Genomic DNA, 18,052 nt, shown 5'->3' on the forward strand with positions numbered 1-18,052 from the left:
CTCTGCACAAGAGTCATTTGTACCTTCACAATATTTAAACATTTATTTTCGGGAGTAGTGTTTGATGTACTACGTTTCATTTTGGATTTGATTCTGCCTACTACCAATTACACACCATGCAACGGCATGTATTCTGGAAAGGCCAGCACAAGATAATGGTTCCATATACTGCAAGATAAAATTGAGCCCAACATATGCAAAACTGTTTTAATCAGATATCAAATGCTTTGATTGCAGGAACCAGTTCCTCACAAACTATCATTTTGGTGTTGTCTTATGCATTTACAACAGCAACAACCAATAAAAAGTCAGCATTTCACAACTGTTAGTTATCATACAAAAGTATGATGGTCATATTTTCCCCCAGTTGTCCTGCTCAACAGATGTCTATAACAACAGAGTGAAAGGTTGGCTTTAATGGTTTCTACTTTATCTTATTAACTGAAAACATCATAATACATACTTGGTGTTTCTTCAAGAATTTCTTGGAATTTTGTTCTTTCGTAGTCGACTAAGTTACGCTGAAGCTGTGGTCTAAGATTTTGAATTGTATAATTAACCATATCCATTTTCATGAGATCCAGAACGTGGAATATTTGTCTGAAAGCAAAGACAAAGTTACAGTGCAACATTTTGAAGTTTCAAGACGTACAACAGGCTGTTCTTCAAGAGCACAAGTTCATGTACATATCTTTGATTTGTTTTGTAGTCCTTTCACCTTAGAGAACAAGCTCCAAGTAACTGAAGAGAAAGTATTGGCACACAGGCCTGCCTACACAGAGGCTGGGAAGAGGGGGCAATTGCTCTGGGGTCCAGTGGTTCAAAAGGGCCCAGAGCTTCCTGCCATTACAGCAGCAGCGGCGGCGGCTGGATCCCTGCACCCTTTAAAATTGCTGCTGGAGCCCTATGTGGCACACACCAGGCAGTGCTGAGGGCTGCCTAGGTTAGGTGCAGCATGCATGGGGATTGCATAGGGAAGGCTAGTCTCAGCCTTGCCCTGTCCACCCAAGCCCCAGCCCCTTATTAATTTAAAATATTTTTACCCTTCCTCTCTATTTAAAATATTCAAAGTGGCTTACAAATTTTTTTAAACACACTATAAATTAGAATAATACACAAAACTCCAAAAGTGGGAGGGCATAAAGCCTGCTAAGACACCTCTGGAGGAGGGTGTGCGCACACACTCACAAACTCAAGCACCAGTAAAAGCGTTCATAAAAAGGGTGGCTTTAACCTGGTGCCAAAACAGTGCCAGCGTTGGCACCAGGTGAATGTCCCTGGGAAGAGAATTCCATAGTTTGGGGGCAAAGGCTGAGAAGGCCATGCTCAAAGTAGATGTTAACCTTAGCTCCATGGCTATGGCTACACTGTAGCCTTGCGGAAAAGCTTATGCAAATAAAGCATGGTGTGGAATATGGGCATGCTTCATTTGTATAATTAATTAACATCCACTTTTGCCCAAGAGGCTTTTGCACAAAAAGGAACTGCATAGATAGCTCCTATTTGCGCAACAACCCCCTCTTGCGCAAGAGCTGTTCTTCCTGAAAAAAAAAAAATATATATGAGGGTAGAGCAGCATGCCCCCTACCTCCACCTTCTGAAAACTTCCTGATAGGTAAGATTGGGACCATCACGAAACAGTGCCTCCAATACCCAACTCCTCCAGGTGCTCCAGAAGTAAATGATGGTCAATAATATCAGAAGCCGCTGAGAGAACCAAGAGAATCAACAGGGCTGCACTCCCCCCGTGGGTAACCAAAGCAGTTTGGTGTTCCAAAACAAGGCCTAAAGCCAGACTGAAATGGATCTAGATAATCCATTTCCTCCAAGAAATCTTAGATTTGTAATGCCACTTCCCGCTTGAGTACCTTGCCTCGGAAGGGAATATTAGCAACTGGGCGATAATTATTCCAATCGTGTGGGTCCAAGGAAGGCTTCTTAAGGAATCGTTTTATCACTGCCTTTTTCAAGGTGGTGGGAACCGTCTTGAATCTAAAAGAAGCATTAATAATACCCTGGGCCCAACCAGTCATCCCTTCTCCGCTTGATTTAATAAGCCATAAAGGTCAGAAGTCAAGCGAGCACGTGGTTGGTCACACCTCTCCAAGCACCCTGTCCACATCCTCAGTCTGCAAAAGCTGAAACTGAGCCAAAGAAAACCAACTAGGTGATGTGCTCAATATATTACGTACTCCACTTACAGGACAGTTAGAGTCCAAGTCAGACTATATGCCTAAGTCATGCAAAGCAGGTAAGTCAGAATAGGGAAATCCGCGGGGGATTTAAATAAACATGTCCGCCGCTTTTTTCCTGGCTTGGGGAAAAGCCGGAAAAAAGCGTCTAGACTGGCGCGATCCTCCGGAATAAAGTACTTTCAAGTAGGAATAAGAGATCCTCCGGAAAAGGGCTTTATTCCGGAGGATCGCGCCAGTCTAGACGCTTTTTTCCCAGCTTTTCCCCAAGCCGGAAAAAAGCGGCGGACATGTTTATTTAAATCCCGCAGGGGATATTTAAATCCCCCGCGGATTTCCCTATTCTGACTTACCTGCTTTGCATGACTTTTCCAGAATTAGGGGCCAGTCTAGACGTAGCCAACGTGAATAGTCTTATCTGCAAAGTGCTTCAAAAACAAGTCAGACAACTCCCCCTTTCACTTTGCCTAGAAAGTCTGTTGGCATTGCAATTACTTTCATGGTAGTTTATATCCCCAAGCATCTTGGAGAGGGAAGTAATGTATTGAGATATTTTGTGCAAATTACAAAAAGTAGGACAAAGATGTTGCATGATCAAGAAAGGAGTGCCACAGGCCAACAACAGAAGTGTTTCTTCAAAAACCTATCACAGCCCAAACAAACTGAAATGTAAAAGTCTAGCAACTCAAACACCTCATTCCCTCCTACTCAACTACTTTACTCCCTGTAAGCATGCCTAAGCAATAGCAAAAACAATCAAGCAATAAGCTATTTTTCATATTACAGAGCTAATACATCTGAGACTAATCCAGATTTGTCAGTCAAACTTTAAATAGGGAAGTCTTTACTAGAGGGAATAGTGCAACCAGGAAGAATTGAGTTTCAATTTCATATTCCAAATGGAGTGTACATTCTCCTCCCTGCACTCTGTCAGTTCTAAACAAGAATACTCACGCATCTTTTAACTTGTAAGAATAAACAAGTTTGATATAGAAACACATAACACACATGAAACTGTGTGAGGCTTTGTTTTGTTTTTAAAAACAGTGACAATTTTCAGGGTCTGACAACATTTTAACATATGCCTTTAAAAAAAAAATCTTGTCCAAAAACCTCAAAACAATTAGAACTCTTAGATTAAGAATCAGGTTACGCAACTTTACTGTTGACCTAGACCTATGGCTCTTTCAAATGAAAGTATTTAAGCAGTTTCTTAGCTTAGCCTACTATTCCAATTTAATGCTGGATTAACTGTTGCAGGGCCAGAGAGGGCATGGCAGGGTCTGGACAGGAGGTGCTTACCTGGCACCTGCTCTTGAGAGCACACATGGCTCTGCACCTCATGCCACTCCCAGACACCGCCCCCTGCCGCGTTAGGAGTGGAAAAGCTGCAGAGGAAGTGTGTTGCTGTGCTGCCAAGCTCCCAGTTGGGAAGAGGAGGAGTGGCAGCATGCAGAGCTGCTTCCTCCTTCCTACCACAGTTGTTCCGGAATTAGGGATACATAGAGTACAGAGGTTCACAGAGGTTCAAGTGTATTTTCTAAACAAACAAACAATTTTAAAAGTAGCCAAACACCAACCTCAACAACTCTACAATATTGCCAGTTGCTTTTAATTGTTTTATATCATCATCTCTTATTGGAGCACATAATTTTCCCATAGTGTTGATTACATAGTTAGCAAGCCCAAGAACATCAACAGCATTATGCTCGACCTGCTGTCTTAAAAGATCTGCATCCAGTACTTCACAGATTTGGTTTCGAATCCTGTTTGCTCCAGGAGTCAAAAATGACAGAAGAGTCTAAAGTTCAAAAACAAAAGCAAAAAAACCGCACAAGACATATTAATAAGTGCAATAATATAAGACCAGTAAGTTCCTCATAAGTGAAACAAAATACAGGACTATGTAGCACTTTAAAGACTAACAAGATGGTTTATTAGGTGATGAGCTTTCGTGGGCCAGACCCACTTCCTCAGATCAAATAGTGGAAGAAAATAGTCACAACTATATGTGTGTGATGATATGAAAGAAGCTTTTTGAAGAACATAAAGATAAATGGTAGAACCTGACTGCAAATCAACAAGTTGAGAAGGCTGTTTTACTTAGCAGGATGGGAAAAAGGGTACAACATACAGATCCATGAAGCTGGTGAAGACAGCTTTACTAGATTGCTGGCCAAGACCAATGTAACCTTAAAATGGGTGGCATACCCTTACGTCTTTTCTAAAAGATTAATGTTTTACTATCTGGATTTCCAGTAATAAGGGAAGATCTTGATCCTATTTGGTAAACTTATGTGTAGCTTTATATTATAAGCATACTTTAGTACTGCATCACAGCTCCACATGAAGTCATTTGCAGGACTGGGGTCTAAGATGTCAACACAAGACTTTTGTGGCATGAAGGGGGTAAAAGACCAACTTGCCTCCTTAATTTCTTCAAAGAGCTTGATAGCATGATCATATTCTGGAGGATCTTCATTCAGTTCTGACTCCAAAAGATCCCAGAATGCCTTATGTACAATTTGTTTCACTCTACCCTCCAAACTGCAAGAAAAAAAAGTCAATGTGCACAAAAGGATTTAAAGAAGAGAACAAAGTTGGAGGGGAAAAAAAAATATCCATATACACAATCTTTTAAATCAGTCCAGTGACTGGGTGGAGAGCCATCATCATATTTGCTAACTGGAAGATCTATATCTGCAACTATATCATACTTGCACCACAAGTAAACACCATCCGGAAACTAAGTAGAATTACAAATTAAAATGAAATGTTTCTAGGAAAATCCTGATATTGCAGAACATGATGCTAGAAATTCAGTATTTGGCTATAAAAGACATTTATCCCACCTCTGTATTAAGCCAATTCCACTAGCCTGGTACTATTGAACAACATGTTTTGGGAGAAGTATTTTTGTTATGTGTATAAAACAAGAACCCTAACTTGTTTTCAATAACAATCCCATTGTATTATTGTAATCTGGCTGTGATACTGAGCCATTTTTTACATCTCTGAACATTCTCACTATAGTCTAAACTAGGTATGCAAGTTATTATTCTATTTCTCCAACTTCCCAGAAGACTTTTAGCACATGGAGCAGCATAAATCTTTTTGCACGTGGAGCAGCATGAGTACGGTGTTCATTACTTAAATGAGCATACACAGCATTTGAACTTCTGAGTAAACTGTATAGCTAAAAGGCATATATGTCACATACACTGCAGTAGTACAACTTTATCCCCCACTATGTCCTTCCCAGAAGTCTTAGGATTGGAAAGAAACATTAAAAGGTAGAGTCCAAAAGTGGAGTGCATACCACATTGCTTACATATCCCCTCCTTTATAAATAAATCAGAGCATCACATGCCCTAGGAGAAGAAGGTACTGTATGTTAGTCCTACTAAATTGAAGCACTTGTGCCACAATGTTCCAGTCTTGACAGTTCCTGGTAAAGTCTGAAACATCTTGACAGGTTGTGCACCTTCAGTCCTACTTCCTTTGTGCACACACACATACCCCCATATCAATTTCTGAAAAAATTATAAAGACTCTCTAACTTACCTGTTCCGTGGGAGGTCTACATGTTCCATGTGAAAGTTTTCATTTACAGCAATTTCATGAGCTAGAGTCAAATTTGACAAGTTTCTTGCAGCAGCCATCAGTTCATCAAATGTAACAGTTTTTGGAGGGCTTGTTGCTGTAATGAAAGAAAGGAAATGTGGGTCACAAGTCAGTTGTTGGGAAGTTCAAATTTTAAAAGAGGGATTAGACTGCTAAAAGCAGTCATGCAAATAGTAATTGGGCATGACATTTATTTCCTATTAACTGGACACTGATTTATGAGAAGCTAACTAGACTGGGAGTTCTCTGAATCTCCTTAAAATGACCTGGTAAGCGAATGTCCTAACACCGTGGTCCCCAACACGGTGCCCGCGGGGGCATTTGTATGCGCCTGCCAAGTGCTCGGGGCTGGCCTGGCCCCGGGCACATGGCGCACGATGAGCGCCGCCCCCGGGCGCCCCGCGGCCCTTCGGGTAGGGGGGCCGCCCCCTGGCGCCCCGCGGGCGAACAGCCACGCCCTCTGGCACCCAGCAACCTCAAATGGTTGGGGACCACTGTCCTAACAGCTCATCCTTGGAAGGTATAAGACTCTCATTGCATAGTTTGAAGTGCAGCAGTTTAATTTGCTATTTTGGCTAACATATCCCTTTGACTTTAAAATGTGGGACCCAATATATAACAGATTGCACAGAGTTTTGGGCTGGCAGGTTTTACATAGCAGTCAAAATAAATAAGAATAAATATGGGCAGACTATACGCATTACTGAGTAAACTGATGCATTTCTCTCCATAAATCACTGTAAGCACAGTCTGAACTCATTACTTTGAGATATGCAGCTTTTGTTCCAAAGCATATGCCACAATGTCTTTGACCCACTAATCATGTCTCTTATTAAAGAGCTTATGTAGTAAATGACATAATACAGAATACCAAATTATGTACACACTCTTCTTTGAAAGAAGGCTTAATTGCTCACAAAGTATACAAAGTTTCTAAAATAAACTTGTTTACTTTTCATATTTGGAAAGCGTGCTTGAGAAGAGAGACATGGTATATTCCCTGTTCTAAATACAAACTTTCAGTTCCATTAACAAGTTTACTGTTTGACAAACTCATACATACTAAAAACATTTGTTAAGGTCAGTGAAGTTCTCTACATCAAATACTATTACTTGTAAGGTAGTATTTAATCTCATGAATCATTCAAAATAACTTGCTTCTTCACATTTCTATTTTGTGTTTTGACATATTACTGCTCAGTGAAAAAACGTAACAACGCTATTTGATTGCGTAATTCTTAAATGTAAAGATCAAATGAAGGCAATCACATCCTTTACACATTGTGCAACATTTGCTGGTTGGACAGAATGGTACTATTTTGTGACCTATAAGCCAAAGCCAGAATAATCCAAGACAAGAATGCTCTGGCAGGCAAATTTTGGTTATCTTTTAAGAATAGAATAGTAACAACTCCTGCATGTATTCTGAGAATCTGCTTGTGTTTCATGATGGCAAGCCATACCTCTTGGGTCTGTGCCAATCCAAACAAGCTGTGCTTTCCTACTAACACTCTCTAAGCACCAGTTACAAAACCCAAGTCCCACTCAATGCATGGGACACCCAGGAAAATACAGAAATATAGCCAATATATTGTACAAGTTAAATCTGCTTACAAGCTGGGGAGCTGGGTTTGCTTGAAGAGTCACTAGTAAAACTCTGCCTTGAATATTCAGAGTCACTGGAAGAAGCTGTGCTTTCAGACAGCCTTGAAGAATCAAAATCACTGTTCTGGTCATCATTGAGGGGCATTCTGAATCACTTCACTTGGTACAGTAACAGAACCTGGAAAGAAATAATTGTACATGATCAACATTTATTAGCACTTTTTATTTTTGAAAGACTTATTTACAAAAGCAGCAATATTTGAATGTTATGAGAATTGACTGTTACATGTTGCCTACTTTATAAATGCGTTATGAAGTTTAGTGGATTTGTGAAGTTAAGTGCGTAAGGAAGATGTTTAGGATTGAGAAAGTCCTAAAAATTAAACTTTCAATTTGGCAAGAAAATGCTGTTTTGGGTTTGGTGCAATAGCACTTAGATGTCTTCTTAAAAATGAATGTCAGCAGCACCATGCCTTAATCTACTCTTTACACAAAGGGTATCGTGCTGTCAGGTGCATCGGAAGCAGAGCTCCCAAGCTCTTTAAAGGTACTCCTTAAAGCACTATCCCTACTGATGAATATAGATGCAGAATAGAACTCTGAAGGCATCTTAGTTTCTGTACTTGGTTAGAAAAGGATACCACACAATCCCTTTCTCCCACAAAGACAATGCTGGGAAGGGAGAAGAGGAAAGGGGGAAGGTGCCAAAGGAGGCAGCTGCCCTGGAGCCAATAGCGGCAGCGTTCAGAGCCCCAGGCCCTTGGAATCACTGTTAGAGCCCCGAAGGGGTTGAATCACCACCCCCAGGTGGTGCTTAAGGGTGGGTTGGGGAATATTAGCCCTCAGCCCTGCCCCTTCCACCGAAGGCCCTACCTATTCTGGGGGACAGGAGCCACCTTTGCCCCAGCTTGCTCAAGACCAGGCGTAGTCTGTTGGCCGCCCTACCCGCAAAGGGTATGTCTACACTGCGCCATTCTTCTGGAATAATGGCTGTTACTCTAGAAAAAACAATACTAGCGTCCACACAGCAACTGCATTATTTCAAAAGAAAAATCAAAATAATGGAGGTTTTTTTCCAATGTTGGTAAAGCTCATTCCACAAGGAATAATGCCTCTTCTGAAAAAGCTCTTGGAGGGGGGGGGGGGGGGGGGGAGGCGAGAGGGGAGAGGTGTGGATGCTCCACTGCTGCTATGTTGAAATAGCTCCTCACCAGGGCCATTCTAAGTTATTCCTCTCCAGTGCCTCCTGGGGCTCTAAATCGAGATACTATATCTACATTAGGGAAGCCTGCCGCAAAATAAGCTTGCTGTGTAGATGCACCCAAAGAGACCACAGTTCCAGAAGCAGGGGCAGCAACTATCTTTTTAGGGAGAGAGGGAACTAACACATCCTACAAGGCTACTTATAAGGTGGGTGCATAACTGGCTGAATAATTGTTCCCAGAGAGCTGTTAGTAATGGTTCACAGTCATGCTGGAAGGGCATAAGAAGTAGAGTTCTACAGGGGGTCAGTTTTGGAACTGATTTTGTTCATCATCTTCATCAGTGATTTAGATATTGGCATAGAGAGTACATGTATTAAGTTTGTCGATACCAAGCTGGGAGGGGTTGCAAGTGCTTTGGAGGATAGGGTCATAATTCAAAATTATCTGGACAAACTGGAGAAATGGTCTGAGGTAAATATGATGAGGTCTAATAAGGACAAATGCAAAGTACTCCACTTAAGGAACAATCAATTTCATACATACAAAATGGGGAGCGACTATCTAGGATGGAGTACTGCAAAAAAGGATCTGGGGGCCATAGTGGACCACAAGTTAAATATGAGTCAGTGTGACGTTGTTGAGGGGGGAAAAAAAAAAAGCAAACGTGATTCTGGGATGTGTTACCAGGAGTGTTGTGAGCAAGACACGGGAAGTCATTCTTCTGCTCTACTCTGTGCTGATTAGGCCTCAGTTGGAGTATTGTGCTCAGTGCTGGGCACCACATTTCAAGAAAAATGTGGAGAAAGTCTAGAGAAGAGCTACAAAAATGATTAAAGATCTAGAAACATGTCCTATGAGGAAAGATTGAAAGAATTGGGTTTATTTAGTTTAGCAAAAAGAAGACTGAGAGGGGACAGGTTAGTTGTTTTGAAGTACTGAAAAGGGTGTTACAAGAAGGAAGGAGGGAGGAGGAAAAAAAAAAGTTCTCCTTGACCTCTAATGATAGGACACAAAATAATGGGCTTAAATAGCTGCAAGGGAGGTTTAGGTTGGATATTAGGAAAAACTTCCTGTCAGGGTGGTTTAACACTGGAATAAATTGCCTAGACTTGAGATATTTAAGAGCAGGTTATATAAGCATCTGTCAGGGATGATCTAGATGGTGCTTGGTCCCACTGTGAGGGCAAGGGACAGGACTTGATGACTTCTTGAGGTCCCTTCCAGTTCTAGTATTCTATGACTCTAGGATGGAAGACATTCAAATTTATCCACAGATCTTGCAATGTGGAAGGACTCACCTAAAAGAAGCAAGCCACAGAATGAGACTAATAATTGTGTTCAGCTGGAAGAGTCTTTCCCTGGGATGAGATGGGGAAGGGTGGGGGAAATAAGCAAAACAAGAACAAAAAAAAGTTATTACATGTATGGCATATAGCAGCATTTTTCAAATGAAGGGATCTGCGAGCTGCTACATATCAGCGTGTTTCAAACTTTAAACAGACTTAGGATAGGAAGTAAATACTTTGGTTTAATTCCATATCCAGTTGTAAGTAGATAGCCTGTGCAATTACTCTAAATGGAAGCTGGGCAGGACACCAACACTGCCACAGCTATTCTTGCATAAAGTGCAATGGAATACTTCATGCCCACTGTTAGAGACTTCTAATATGAGAGGCTACCTCACACCATTTTGTCTCAGAAGAAAAGGAGATCTACTGAATCAGCAACACCAACTAGACTAGTTCTTTGCAAACTGTTAAGTTAGTTTAGTGATTAAGAAAAGTAATGGACTCAATTTATACCTGAACAGTTTTTGGCAGTGCAAGTGTCCTTGCTATTTTAACTCTTCACCTCAAAAGGCCATGTCTAAAGGCTAAAGGGCAACTTGTCTTCTATGCCTATTCAACCCACTGTCTCACATTGAGAATACCCAACAGCAGAATTAGCTTGTAGGAGTTTAGTGTGGGCAACTATCCACTGCTTAAATTGCTTTTTGGGCACCAGCTCATTCACAAATCAGAAAGAACAGATGTCAGCACAGCATTGTGGAGCCAAGGTAGGAGTATTTCTTTGGATGGGAGACGAGGAATTCAAGACCTTAGAAGTTTCTTGTGGACATTTTATTTGTGGGTATGATACATGAATTACTGTTCTGTGTTATGCAGGAGTCTAGACAAGATGATCAGAGTGGGCTCTTCTGGACTTGAAATCTAAAACCTACTAAAAGTCACTAACTAGGTTATTTGTTTTGATTCATTCCTATCACAGAAATGAAGGGCTCCAGATTCCTTAATCAATGTCATTCAGCCCCATCCCTCAAAAGAGAGCATAGCACTCCAAATATGGTTCTATTTAAAGAATCTGCATGGCACATTTTAAAATCTGATGTCGCTGTTGGGAGCAGGAATACATCATCATATTTCAGGGTCTACAGCACACGTAGAGAGCCATACCCACAAGTAGCTTCCAAAGTATCGAATATCAGAACATGATACTATAAGACAGTGGTACCCAACCTTTTGGGGCGCCCAGGGGAGGAGCCGCTTACATGCTGCACGTCCAGGGGCGGGGTTGCGCATGCGCCGCGCGCTCCGGGGCCAGCACCGCGCACGTACCGCGCAACCGGGACAAGGCTGGCCCAGATCATTCGGCAGGCGCACATAAATGCCCCAGCAGGTACCATGGCACCTACGGGCGCTGCGTTGGGGACCACTGTTATAAGTTATTTTACCCACAATCACCACTTTTCTAAAATTCACAGCATCTGTAGAGAACAAAAGAATACAAACACATACACAGGATTTATTGTTGGAAAGTAGGGCTCAGACTGATGATAAAGATGAAGCCTCTATATAACAAATGAATTCTGGTTGATATTATAAAATTGTGGCCGTGGAAATAGCTTTATCACAAATATCTCTATATATCCACCATCGCAAACAAACTCAAGCAGGGTATACACTTGACTGAGAACAACCAGGAGTACATAGCACAGCCATTAAAACTATGACCTCACAATAATTATGCCATGGAATATCCCAAGGCTGGGAAACCAGTTTGGCCAAGTTGGTCTGCAGTTGGGTAGAGCCGTGGTCAGTTACTAAAACAAAAAGGTGGACAGGAAGTTTGAGCAGGACAGGGTAAGAAGATAAAACACCTAAGGTCAGAGTAGGCAAGCTGGAGAAAAGCTCCACATTTCAGAACACACACAATATACTGCTACAGAAAGGTACTAGATGGCCCTAAAGCAGGGGTTCTCAAACTTTGTGATACCACAACCCTCCCCCCCCCCCAAGTTGCTTGCGACCCCCCTCCAACTTGCTCATGACCCCCCCGGGGGGGGGGGGGGTCGGGATCCACATTTTGAGAAACGAGGCCCTAAATGATTTACCACAGCCCAGTGGGCATTCCAGAGCGGTGAAGAAACTAAAGCATGTGAATGTATGAAGGGTTTATTATTTTTGCATAGGTATGTTAGAATCCTGCATCCGTTACACCTTATCACTTGCCAAAGCTGGGACTGGCTAACAGGGAAAGATCACTTGGTAATTTCCTTGTTCTGTTTATTTCCTGTGATGCATTAGGTACCAGCCACTGTCAGAAGACAGGACACTAAGCTAGATGAACCATTCTTTTATCCCTGTGTGGACATACCTATGGGAACATAAGACTCACAGCATGGCTGCAGCTTACCAGATGAATCAACTTGGGCTCACAAGTCTTTTTTTTTTTTTTTTTTTTTTTTTTAAAAGATGATCCCGTGCAGATATTCAGACTCGGGCTATAGTCTAAGTTTGTGGTCTTCCGCCCTCAAAGGGTCCAGAGCTTGGGCCCCAGCCTAAGCCTAAATGTCTACATAGCCCTTTTTTCAGCCCCAGAGCCTGAGCACCATGAGCCCAAGTCAGCTGACCCAGGCCAGCCATGGGTTTTTTAATCTTTGTGTGGACACAGTCTATGTCCCTCTTGACGAGGTAACCCAGTAGGCTCACTCCTTCATGTGCAGTTATGGAAAAGTAGGTATTTGAGCTATTGGGCGGGAGTAGGGAAGGGACGTCTGATGGGCCAGTACTGGTTCAGTTCCATGGACTCAGCAGTTGATCACATACTCTGAGCTCTCAGAAGGGGTGTCAGATAGATCTGTACCCCAAACTAGGAGCAATAGATAGATTCTTTTCAGACTGGAGGTTTAAAACACACAGGATCTAGCAGCTCCATCTGATGTGTGGCCAAGAGGAGGGGTTTGACAAGTGCTGACACACAGCGTATATTCCATGCATATAAAAAAAAAAAAAAAAAAAAAAAAAAACCACCAGTTCCTCACAACATATAAGTTATTCATTATAAGCATTACCTCTCAATGGTGAGTGCATTTAACCGTCGTGAATAAGCGCCTAGCAGACCTGAAGCCTATCCCAAAAATAAAAGACTGAACAGATGTTGGGGAAGCTTGCAATGACACTACATGCTTTAGCAGCAAGCTGGAAGGTCCACATTCATAGGATGAGAAATTAATCTACTCTCTATGCCCATTCCCTTCTTGGGCTCTACTGATATGCACACATCTATGTACCTTGAAGTGACTAAAGACTAAACACCTATTTTTTGCATGAATACACATGCTTCTGCTGAAAAAAAAAGAGAACACTTCATTTTGCTGATGTAATTGTTCACAAGTTTTTAATTATGAACTCCAACAGCCCAACATAAGAGGACACAGGAAAAAGAGTACCATGACCTCTGATACACAGATTTATTTCTTAGTGAAATTCTTAGGGAGCTGAGGAAATGGTAGGGAAAATGTATTCTTCACAGATCTTAATTCTGTGGTACCGGACATTACTGGTACATTTTCACAACAACAGGTGCACCAGACAGTAAGTGTACCCCCCCCCCCCCCCAGCATAATAAGCAGAAACTGGAAATACAAAATTCAGTACTTTTTAAAATAGTTTATCCAACAGATACGCCTTTGCACAGTAACAAAGACACCTTAGGTATTTGTCAGAGGTAATTATAGAAGACTGCTCAGGGGAGGGCTACACATTTTTTACATGTATCTAATACATATACACCTTGTATCCATTAACATTAGGGGGCACTCTCGATGCAGAGGTAGGTTGTTATGCAGCATGATCATTCCTCTGCAATGCTGTCTCCTTTTTTCCCCCCCAAGTTGTGCACTCAGTTTTAACTCACCAATTTTGTATATAAAATGTTTATTATCCCTGATTAATCCAGCAAAACTCTTGTGCTCCCTCATATTTTGGAGATTGGAAAAGAGAAAGCCATCTTTATAAAGGTTCTTTTTTTGAGTTAGAGCATGTTTTATACACTTCCCATCTTCCAATCTGTGGCCACCGAACATGTAACTGGCAAGTATCCATCTTAGCTTTGTACATTCAGCGTAGCAAGGTAGTTTGCCCACAAGAGAGTTCTGTCCAGTGATCTTCAATAATCTAGACTGTTTATTTGTTCTTTCCAGACACTTTTGTGTGTTGATCCATGTCTTGAGTATTTTTATAGGGGATGGTACAGATCATGTTACTTGTTAGGATGATTGCTGTTGTGCATGCTGAGTCACAATATGCAGGCATGAATCTTACTTTCAGCTGGATTTTGTGTTTTTAGATACCCTCCACAAGCTTGAGGTGCAAAGCAAATTTGCTGTTAGCTGACATGACACTAGAAAGAGGAAAGCAGTAGCTCTACTCTGCAGTCATTGTTAGGCGTATGGGGGAAGCATACATGTAGTAGTTGTTTGCTGATGTTTTACAGAGCCTGTCCCCAGAAGTATAGTTAACTGCTAAAATTGGGCTCTAGACTGCACTTCTACTTAATAAAATGTATTGAATTATAGTATTATGTTTCAGAAATAGTTACACTGCAGGGTTGAATTAATCTAGTAGTTGATTGTGCAAATTGGAAGAGGGTGGGGTTTTTTTGGCATTGCTTTTATAGGCAGTCTAAGCTCCTTGCAATGTATTTTGAGGGCCAAGTACGTATATCATTCAGGACATACTCAGTTTTCTTTTCTTTTTTTTTTTTTTTAAACAGCAGTTGAGTTTGTTTTCAGGCTTTTGAAATGAAAATCATTTTCCATTTTCACTTAATGAGCTGCCATCTGGTCTAGATGATGGTACAATTGCATAGATAGGATTCCCACTGGGAGAAAAAAAAACTTAGGACAGGTCTACATCATTGCTTATATCAAACTAACTTGCATCACTCAAAAGTGTGAAAAGGACACCCCGTGAGCAATGCAAGTGACAGTGACCTAAGTGCTATCCACATACTAGAGATGTTAAAATGTATATATTTGTGTAAACATGTAACTGCTAAAATGCTGCAGAGAGGAGAGGAATGGGAGCCGGCTTTTAATACAGAGGCAGCAGCATTGGAGAGTGGGGGAGGAGGAGAGGGGAAGGGGCGGAGGGCTACATGTAACCAAGAGGATTAACTGATCAGCCCAGGCTCATCGGTCAACTGTATACTCAGGGATGTGAACATGTACCTAGCACATATCTGGGCTATGTTGGCAGAAGATGCTTTCCTGCCAACCTAGCTTCCCCGCCAACCTAGCTTCCACCTCTCATAGAGGCAGAATAATTATGCCAACAAGAGAGCATTCTCCCTTTGGCATAGTGGCTCTTCAGCAGACATGCTGCAGTGGCACCAATATAGTGCTTCAAGTGTAGACCTGCCCTAAATTTTATGATTTACCAATCTTATTGGTACAGTCACTAACATGTTAAAAGGTTTGACCTGAGTTAACACCCTGTTTTACTCCCCTTATTTTCCCCCCCATGAGGGCCTTTAGTAGCATGCTTATTTTTAGCCTGTGCTACATGGATTACACATGGATATTATAATTAGGCTATGTGGCTTTCTACCAGTTTTACAGTGCAGCAATTTAAAGTTCCTTCCCGGATGCTAGACTGAGTCAAAAACTATTTATAAATCTACAAAGCATGCAAATATTCTCCTGAGATTTTTACATGTTTCTTACGAGGACAAGGAATATCCAAAAGACTGTTAAAAGCTCTGGAACAGCTTAATTCCTTTGGCACAGTGAAACTTGAAGCAATAAAAATAAAGCTTGTCTGTGTACAAGACTACCCTCTCTGGGGGGGGGGGGGGGGGGGGGGGGGGGGGGGGGGGGGGGAGGTCTGAGACCATGGAACTAACTCCATCAGGATTTATTTATATATAAGCACTAAAAGCAGCACTCTCTCCTCCAAATGAAAGACATTTCTTTGACCTTGCCTTCTCAAATACAAATACACACACACACACACAAACAACAAAACTATATATTTACAAGACAATCCACACATTTCTACCTCTGGGGAACAAATGAGAGAACAATCAACAAATGATAGATGTGTAGCCACATTGCTTACCATACTATTAGAAGGTGCTCAGATATGACTGTGATAATTTAAGTTTAAAATCTAACATAGAAAACCATCCATAAGATAAAGATGTGGCCATTTTCTCAGGAAGGAATCCAATGTTGACTTTCACAGATTTATACTGTTAGATTTCTTCAAGCCTATGGTGTCTTTATTGTTAGAAGGTGAATTTACATAAAAGGACCAATTAGCTATAGTCTGAAGTATGATGATGGTTGATGTACAAGTACATTTATGTCTCCAAAGTCTATACCGGTTACTGAACCCTGTTGTTCTTTGCAAGAGTAAAGGAAACTGTCTATAGCCCCATCTTGCTTTTCTATCCAGAATCTACTGCCAAGTTTTGTTTTTCAAAGCAAGACATGCGCTTAGTGTTCACAGAATTGTCAACACAACTATGAGGACTATGTCAGTTTCAACAGAGCTTGGCTAAGGCACTGATTTTCATCCCCCCCCCCTTCATTTGCTGACCCCCTAAACATTTTCAAATGGAGATGCCTTTAGAAACCTTAGATATGGTGTGCAGACAACCCCATCCAACCCCGCCCTCCGCCAAGGTCACAAGTTGAAAACCATTCTGCTAGGGTACCTCATTTCCAAGTGTGTGCTCCTTGCCCTCTGAAGGGATGGAGGCCGCTTCTCTGCCTAGGGAGCACTGACCTCTGCAGGGGTAACAAAATGCTTTCCACTGCTTAACAGCTGCCAGTTTCTGAAAGCATCTTTAGCAGGCAGGAGGCCAACGGGGCTGTCCCGCTTCGAAGCCGTCCTGAGAGGGCAGGGCGGGCCGCGGTGCTGTGTCCCGCAGGCACGTCGCTGACCTTTCTGCAGCGGGCAGGCTGCCAGCCTCTGGGCACAGAGTCCCGCGGGCACCGGGCAGGAGCAGCTCGGCCCCACGCACAAGCCATGGGCCCGCGGCTCTTCCCGGCCCCCCTGCCAGATGCCCCACAGCTCCGGCCTCCCGTAACGCCTCCTCCCCCCGCCCCACGGCTCCACCCCTCCCTGCCCAGGCACCTCCCCCCGCCGCGCTTGTGGCAGCTCCTCGGGCCGGGGCTTTGGCAGGCGCCCAGCACAACAAGCAGCGCTGCCAAAGGAGCCCCGGGCGCGGGGGCGAGAAACCCCGCAACCCCCCCCCCCCCCCCCGCCACCGCGCCCCGGCCACTGCCAGCGCCCCCACACCGGGGGGAGGGGCGAGGAGCGCCCCGCCAAGGGGCGAGCGGGGGCTTGTTTACAAACACGGGCGCTGGCATCAGCGACCCCCCCCCCCCCCCGCCGCCGCCCCCACAAGGGACTCGGCCGCCTTCCTGGAGCAGCCTCTGCCCAGACCCCAAACCCAGCCCCCCGCCCGCACCGGGGGGAGCAAAACCAGGTCCCCCCCGCAGAGGCCCGGCCGCTCCCGCGGCCCCCGCAGGGGCAGCCCCGGGGGGTGTGTGTGTGTGTGGGGGGGGGCGCTCACCGTGGGGCCCGAGCTGTCTCGCGCTGCCGCTCAGCTGTCGGCGCTGCCGGGGCTTTAAACCCCCCTCCCCCACTAGACACTTCTCCGAGGCGAGGAGTAACTCCTTGGGCGCTTCCATCCCGCCCCGAGAGGCGGGGGGAGGGGGGGAGAGATTGTGGCAGGTTAACCCTTTGTGGGTCGCTCTGCTCAGTCACCCGGGGCTCAGCCTGGAGAGTCCGAATAAGCGGAGAGAGGCAGGACCCCCTCCCCCTCCGCTCTGCCAGCCCGCGGTTCTGGGATTATTTCTGTTCCATGGGGGTAGATGTCCCCCTGTGGGCAGAATGGAACCGTCCGGGCAGGAGGGGGAAGGGCTGGACGGTGTTTACGGAAGGGCTGGGTCAGTGCGCGCTCCCCGGCTCGCCCCCCCCCCCCCCCCCGCGGCTCCGGCTGAGGGGGCGCTACGGCCAAAGTGGGGGAGGGGAATCACCCTGCTGCCCTCCTCGGTACCCCCCCCGGCATCCCCATCCATCTTCCGGCTCGGGTACCCCCCCCCGCCCCCGGCCCGGAACCTGCCCCCCCCAC

At 43.9% G+C, this 18,052-nt stretch overlaps 1 protein-coding gene across 4 annotated transcripts in view; it reads right to left on the bottom strand.

Moving 5' to 3' along the window:
- TCP11L2 (t-complex 11 like 2) overlaps positions 1–17,644 on the bottom strand; it is a 30,316-nt gene extending 12,672 nt beyond the window's left edge. The window contains exons 1-7 of one of the 4 annotated variants that reach the window (XM_075938445.1): positions 17,492–17,589; positions 9,925–9,984; positions 7,431–7,599; positions 5,757–5,892; positions 4,619–4,739; positions 3,773–3,993; positions 464–600 (exon numbers count right to left, since the gene is read on the bottom strand). In XM_075938445.1, the coding sequence (XP_075794560.1) occupies positions 464–600; positions 3,773–3,993; positions 4,619–4,739; positions 5,757–5,892; positions 7,431–7,566 (751 nt within the window). In that variant the 5' untranslated portion in view covers positions 7,567–7,599; positions 9,925–9,984; positions 17,492–17,589. Of the gene's footprint in view, positions 1–463; positions 601–3,772; positions 3,994–4,618; positions 4,740–5,756; positions 5,893–7,430; positions 7,600–9,924; positions 9,985–16,627; positions 17,007–17,491 lie in introns of those variants that run through there. The other 3 variants (XM_014581064.3, XM_075938455.1, XM_006137991.4) reach the window with 3 other exon arrangements.
- Between the last annotated feature and the right edge of the window lie 408 nt (positions 17,645–18,052).

The sequence above is a fragment of the Pelodiscus sinensis genome, chromosome 1, assembly GCF_049634645.1.
Source record: "Pelodiscus sinensis isolate JC-2024 chromosome 1, ASM4963464v1, whole genome shotgun sequence".
NCBI lineage: Eukaryota > Metazoa > Chordata > Testudines > Trionychidae > Pelodiscus > Pelodiscus sinensis.